Genomic DNA, 7,299 nt, shown 5'->3' with positions numbered 1-7,299 from the left:
GGTCATTTTTATAAATTCAGCTGTTGTTTTGTCCTGTGGACTATATGTAAACATCTTTCATGATAAATATCTTATTCAGGACAGCACTAAATAAAAAATAACATACATTTTTAATGATCCCTCTTATATTGTAAAAATTATTCACAATTTGCAGATTCTTCTAAACATTTTGTCAGAATGTATGAGCGCGACTGTAAATGACATGAGTGGTGTTTTGGTGTTGACGTCTCCCACTGAAAGTGTGTTTTTCAGACCGGGGCACGGGGTCACAGGGGTCACGACGCCCAAAAAAGCCTTGAAATCAACACGACACCCAGTCTCTGCCCTTGAACTCTCTCTGCGTTCGCTCTGTGATCATGTGTACTGTGATTTTAAACTTGTCTTAAATTCAAATAAACCTTAAATTATACTTGGAATGGGATTGTTTTCACTTAGACGTTCATAGAGTTCTGCAGGTTTGAAGCGTTGTGGTTTTGTCTGATGTATGACACTTAAAAACTTCAGAAAAATGTAAATATAAATGTTTTTCGTTACATATGAATATATCTATATTTTGTATAGATATGTTTCAATATATATATAAATATATCAAAATGTATTTTTATTAATATTAAAATGCATACACCATAATATAATGTAATAATAATAATAATAATAGTTTTTATGAGATGTCCGCACTTTGGGACAATCAGAAAACACTCATGAATATGTGAATATCCCAGCGATTTATCTGTGAGCTGATTGGTTTGCCAGCTCAGTGATGTCACAAACAGAATAAGCCAATGGGAGATTTCCAAATTTATGGCTTTGTTAATGCCCTGCCTCTTTACTGTGTCATGCTCTGTTGTCCCCTAACACACACACACACACACACACACGCTTAAACTGAGTGACACGCATTGTCTATATTTATTTTATAAGACAGCTGCAGTACTAACCGAACAAGAGCGGAGAGAGGAATAGATTCAGGGACAGAGAGAGAGAGAGACAGAGAGAGAGAGAGCGGATGGTGGGGACACACTCGTTTTTGAGTCTAGATAGCAGCCACGCGCAGATACTGAACTATTGAGCCGAGTACCTGATCTCCAGAACTCCTGCGCCTCCTGCTCTGGTGCTGATCGGATCATGGAGGGCGGCGGTGAAGCACCCATGACCTCCTTCATCATGGATGAGGAGACGCTCAAGAGGAAGCAGAGAGAGAAGCTCAAGAAGCTCCAGGCCACAGGTGGAAACCCGCGGCCCGCGCGATCCCTCCTCTTCCTCACGCTGAAGAACCCCTTCCGCAAGGCCTGCATCAACATCGTAGAGTGGAAGTATCCTTTAACAAATCACAAAATGTTTTTCATTTCAATCAGGCAGAATTTAATGCATGTGTGTAAAAGTCATTTCAGCTTCATTACTCTGTCAGAAACTCTTAAAGGCGCAGAGTGTAATTATTGGTCTCTGAGTGGGCGGAGCTTTTATTCTGCCGCGAGCGCTTCCGCTTCTTCCGCTCATGCGTGTGTGTTTGATCCTCTCACACAAATGTGAGTGTGTTAAAGTGATGTTGTAATGTTGGCTGGGCGCTACTATGAGACACTTGTTCACACTGCAGTGAGCGAGATCATATGAGGCGGTAAAACATGGCATTCTGGGTAAATCAACAACAGCAGATTTACACAATCAGACTAACTGTGTTGAGCTGGAGAACAATGAGGAGTTTCTGTCCATCAATGATCCAAACAGTGGCTAATAAAACACATCAGATATTAAAGCGGCGCTAGTGTTGCCATGGTTACCACACAATAACACCGGAGGGGGATGCAGGGATGATGTCACTGATAGGCGAAAATCACTGATTTCTCTGGATTTAAAACATTCTTGGAAACAAAATATATAACACTGATCTAGTGGATATTGGGTGTTTTAATCCAAAATATCTTACATATTGTGCCTTTAAAGAAGTTCTCAGTTATGTTTCAGTTGAGCATCAACTTTATCTCAGTTTATTCTCCTACAGTAAAACCAGACACGTTGTAATATACTGAACAAACATCTTAATTTACTCTAATTGCTGCATAAGAGTAAACAAGTATACATAAAAGTCATTCATTACTAGAGGCGACAAATATGGAGTGTTCAAACACAGAAAGCAACTACGAGATGACAGACAGTTAATGAGCTCATTTAGTCTTGAGCGCGTGTGTAAATGTCAGTGTTTCAGCGCAGAGCTCTGATATTCTGAGGGAACAGCTGTTCTGTTCTCCAGCTCACTAAATACAGACATGCTAAGCTCAGAGAATGCTAGCGCGCACACAACAACACACTGAGACGGCAGTCATGTAGTACAACACACACTATCATATTGTGTGTTATTTTAGGAACATATTTATCACTTTGTGAGTTTTGGACGTGCATATAAACCATAAATCAATGCTGGTTTATTTTCCTGAACATGTCTCTCAGACCGTTTGAAATCATCATCCTCCTCACCATCTTTGCAAACTGTGTAGCTCTGGCCGTTTTCATGCCAATGCCTGAGGAAGATACGAATAACACCAACAGCAACCTAGTGAGTCTCTCACACACACATGAACACACTAGACTCCGCCTTCAGACACCCAAGAAAACCTATAGACCCCGCCCTCATACACTCCTCAACATATAAACCCCTCCCCAATACCTGTAGACTCCATCTTAAGACACCCAAGACAAACTATAGACCCCGCCCTCATACACTCCTCAACATATAAACCCCTCCCCAATACCTGTAGACTCCATCTTAAGACACCCAAGACAAACTATAGACCCCGCCCTCATACACTCCTTCAACATATAAACCCCTCCCCAATACCTGTAGACTCCGCCTTCAGACACCCAAGACAACCTATAGACCCCGCCCTCATACACTCCTCAACATATAAACCCCTCCCCAATACCTGTAGACTCCACCTTAAGACACCCAAGACAAACTATAGACCCCGCCCTCATACACTCCTCAACATATAAACCCCTCCCCAATACCTGTAGACTCCACCTTAAGACACCCAAGACAAACTATAGACCCCGCCCTCATTCACTCCTCAACATATAAACCCCTCCCCAATACCTGTAGAATCCACCTTAAGACACCCAAGACAACCTATAGACCCCGCCCTCATTCACTCCTCAACATATAAACCCCTCCCCAATACCTGTAGACTCCACCTTAAGACACCCAAGACAACCTATAGACCCCGCCCTCATACACTCCTCAACATATAAACCCCTCCCCAATACCTGTAGACTCCGCCTTAAGACACCGAAGAAAACCTATAGACCCCGCCCTCATACACTCCTCAACATATAAACCCCTCCCCAATACCTGTAGACTCCACCTTAAGACACCTAAGACAAACTATAGACCCCGCCCTCATACACTCCTCAACATATAAACCCCTCCCCAATACCTGTAGACTCCACCCTTAAGACACCAAGACAACCTTTAGACCCCGCCCTCATACACTCCTCAACATATAAACCCCTCCCCAATACCTGTAGACTCCACCTTAAGACACCTAAGACAAACTATAGACCCCGCCCTCATACACTCCTCAACATATAAACCCCTCCCCAATACCTGTAGACTCCACTCTTAAGACACCAAGACAACCTTTAGACCCCGCCCTCATACACTCCTCAACATATAAACCCCTCCCCAATACCTGTAGACTCCACCTTAATACACCTAAGACAAACTATAGACCCCGCCCTCATACACTCCTCAACATATAAACCCCTCCCCAATACCTGTATACTCCACCCTTAAGACACCTAAGACAAACTATAGACCCCGCCCTCATACACTCCTCAACATATAAACCCCTCCCCAATACCTGTAGAATCCACCTTAAGACAACCTATATACTCCACCCCAAACACACCTTCTACATACAAACCCATTGTAGACTGTTTAAAAGCCTGAACTTAAAAAAGGGTAAATGTTCACATGTCTATATATAGTATTCTGTTCTTATAAAAGACTATATCCTAGTGACTAGTATACTAGTGACAATTTAAAATCAGTCTTATGGCAGAATGGCTGACACGTAATGCCTTAAATTCATCTAACTAAACCCCTTGTAAGCGTGTGCGACCTTGACTTAGGTGACTGAAAGAAGCAGGTGCTTTGACCGCATGCCGACCGGACGCCTGCATGTGTGGATGTTTTAAAATTAGCCACAAACTCAAACTATACGCTCTCACACACTCGCAGAGCTCTCTCATCACAGTGGTGTTATCTGAAAGATTTTGTTGTTTGTAACACGATATGTCAGAATGTTTGTTTAGTAAACACGTCGACATCAAAGCATTTGGATGGTAATAAATTTGCAACTAGTTTTGTGATGAAGCTAATGCATCTATCTGTCTATCTATCTATCTATCTATCTATCTATCTATCTATCTATCTATCTATCTATCTATCTATCTATCTATCTATCTAAATGTCAATAGAAATAAATAGAGTCTGCTTCACACTAACAGTAGGTGCCATGTTGGTTATAAAATTCTCAGCGTCTGTGTCAGGGTCGTTTTCAAAATGCCTCGTCTGAAACCGGAGGAAAGTGTCAGGCTCTAGCAATTCTTTGCCACGTTCCCACCAAACTCAATGTGTGCAAGTTGCCAGAACGTAAAAAGGCATGTCAAGACAGATATTCAAAGTCAAAACAAAAGCATTATGGAGTAGAAAAGCAACCATTGACAAATACCATGAGTCAGTTGGTTGTACTGAAGTGTGCTGACAGCTCCATTCATCTCAATGTTCTGTGTGTGTACGTTCACAGGAGAGTCTCGAGTACATTTTTCTCATCATATTCACTATGGAATGCTTCCTGAAGATTGTGGCATATGGATTACTCTTTCACGCCGATGCTTATTTACGGAACTGTTGGAATATATTAGATTTTGTCATTGTGACAATGGGGTAAGACACACACACACACCGCTCCCTGAATATGGTCCTACACATGTACACAAACATCTACTGTGTGGCGTCTCCCAGGTTGTTCACGGTCGTGGTGGACTTCATCAATAACGTCAGCGGCGTTGAGGCGCCAGTGGAACAGAAAGGCGGTTTTGACATGAAAGCCCTCCGAGCGTTCAGAGTCCTGCGGCCCCTAAGGCTCGTCTCTGGGGTCCCCAGTAAGCGACAACACCTTCTTCTGCTCACCTGTCTCATTTTTTCGTTGGCTGGTTAAAGTGTAATGTCTCCTCCAGGCCTGCAGGTGGTGATGAGCTCCATTCTCAAGTCCATGCTGCCCCTGTTCCACATCTCTCTGCTGGTCTTCTTCATGGTCACCATCTATGCCATCATAGGCCTGGAGCTTTTTAAATGCAAAATGCATAAAACATGTTACCATGCCGGCACAGGTAAGAAATGATGCAAGAACTTGCACAGAACCAAAGTAGAAACTTACCAAAATGTTTTACTTTTGACATCTTGCAAGCACTGGTGTTTCCTTCAATAAATGCAAATGTAGTTCCATCATCTGAGATCTGTTGTGTCACAGATATCATTGCTACGGGGGATTGCGAGTGGGCGGCTCCGTGCGCTCAGGCCGGTAACGGCAGGCGCTGCCCTCTTAACGGAACCGAGTGCCGTGGTGGCTGGCCTGGACCAAATGATGGCATCACCCACTTTGACAATCTGGGTTTCTCCATGCTCACTGTATACCAGTGCATCACCACTCAGGGCTGGACGGATGTTCTGTACTGGGTCAGTGACACATAGAGCAGTGGTTCCCAACCATGGTTATGCAGGACCCCCAAACCCAACATTTTGTATTTTTCCCTAACCAAACAGATTTCATTCAACTTGTCAACTCATTAGTAGAGACTCCAATTGTAACCGGTCCTACTTGAGTGTAACCAGTCCTACTGTGTGGCGTCCGGCTCGTTGGTAGAGACTCCAAATGTAACCGGTCATACTGTGTGGCTTCTGGCTCATTAGAAGAGACTTGGAGTGTAACCAGTCCTACTCGAGTGTAACCAGTCCTACTGTGTGGCGTCCGGCTCGTTATTAGAGACTCCAAGTGTAACCGGTCCTACTCGAGTGTAACCAGTCCTACTCGAGTGTAACCAGTCCTACTCGAGTGTAACCAGTCCTACTCGAGTGTAACCGGTCATACTGTGTGGCATCCGGCTCATTAGTAGAGACTCCGAGTGTAACCGGTCCTACTCGAGTGTAACCAGTCCTACTCGAGTGTAACCAGTCCTACTCGAGTGTAACCGGTCCTACTCGAGTGTAACCAGTCCTACTCGAGTGTAACCGGTCATACTGTGTGGCGTCCCGCTCATTAGTAGAGACTCGGAGTGTAACCGGTCCTACTCAAGTGTAACCAGTCATACTGTGTGGCTTCCGGCTCGTTAGAAGAGACTCCGAGTGTAACCGGTCCTACTGTGTGGCTTCCGGCTCATTAGAAGAGACTCCGAGTGTAACCGGTCCTACTCGAGTGTAACCGGTCATACTGTGTGGCGTCCAGCTTGTTAGTAGAGACTCCAAGTGTAACCGGTCCTACTCGAGTGTAACCGGTCCTACTGTGTGGCTTCCGGCTCATTAGAAGAGACTTGGAGTGTAACCGGTCCTACTCCAAGCAGGATTCGTGGTCTTTGGCGTTGGAGGCAGGCGCTCTAACAAGGAGGCTAAAGTCCGCAGAGCGCCTCTTGAGATCAGGGGAGTGAGGTTTACACACACGGCTCTTACTGGCCTACAACAGTTACACAATACCTGAAATGGGTATGTCAGATAAAGTGTCCTGTTGGGCTACTCCAGGACCAGGGTTAGGAACCACTGACAAAAAGGACTATGATAGGGATCCGACAGCTGACTCTTGACTTCCTGTAGGTGAATGATGCGATTGGAATGGAGTGGCCCTGGCTGTATTTCGTGACTCTGATTCTCTTGGGCTCATTCTTCATCTTGAACATGGTTCTGGGGGTTCTGTGCGGGTAAGTCCAAACATTAGTCTTTTACTCAGTATCACTCTACAAGTTATTGTGTGCAAACTTTTGACTGGTAGTGATTTGTTTCTCTCTCTGTGTGTGTGTGCTCAGCGAGTTCACTAAGGAACGAGAAAAGAGTTCTAGAAGTGGAGAGTATCAGATACTGCGGGAGCGTCAGCAGTTCGATGAGGATCTGAAGGGATACATGGAGTGGATCACACAGGCAGAGGTCATGGACAATGACCAGGAGGGGCAAGGTGCTCACACTTACAAACACTTTAACAAGCTACAACCATTGTGAACCAAGGCTTATAAGGTTTGAGATCTGGATAAATGTGG

General features: G+C 44.4%; 1 protein-coding gene across 1 annotated transcript in view; it reads left to right on the top strand.

Annotated features, from left to right (window-relative positions):
* The first annotated feature begins 961 nt into the window (after positions 1–961).
* cacna1sa (calcium channel, voltage-dependent, L type, alpha 1S subunit, a) overlaps positions 962–7,299 on the top strand; it is a 50,895-nt gene continuing 44,557 nt past the window's right edge. The window contains exons 1-8 of the mRNA XM_079808481.1: positions 962–1,313; positions 2,446–2,551; positions 4,803–4,942; positions 5,021–5,160; positions 5,236–5,388; positions 5,529–5,734; positions 6,863–6,966; positions 7,072–7,217. Of these exons, the coding sequence (XP_079664607.1) occupies positions 1,126–1,313; positions 2,446–2,551; positions 4,803–4,942; positions 5,021–5,160; positions 5,236–5,388; positions 5,529–5,734; positions 6,863–6,966; positions 7,072–7,217 (1,183 nt within the window). The 5' untranslated portion in view covers positions 962–1,125. The remainder of the gene's footprint in view (positions 1,314–2,445; positions 2,552–4,802; positions 4,943–5,020; positions 5,161–5,235; positions 5,389–5,528; positions 5,735–6,862; positions 6,967–7,071; positions 7,218–7,299) is intronic.

The sequence above is a fragment of the Gobio gobio genome (genome assembly GCF_949357685.1).
Source record: "Gobio gobio genome assembly, chromosome: 24".
In the NCBI taxonomy this organism is placed as follows: Eukaryota; Metazoa; Chordata; class Actinopteri; order Cypriniformes; family Gobionidae; genus Gobio; species Gobio gobio.
Note: the sequence above shows the minus strand (reverse complement) of the source record. Positions and strands in the feature narration are given on the sequence as shown.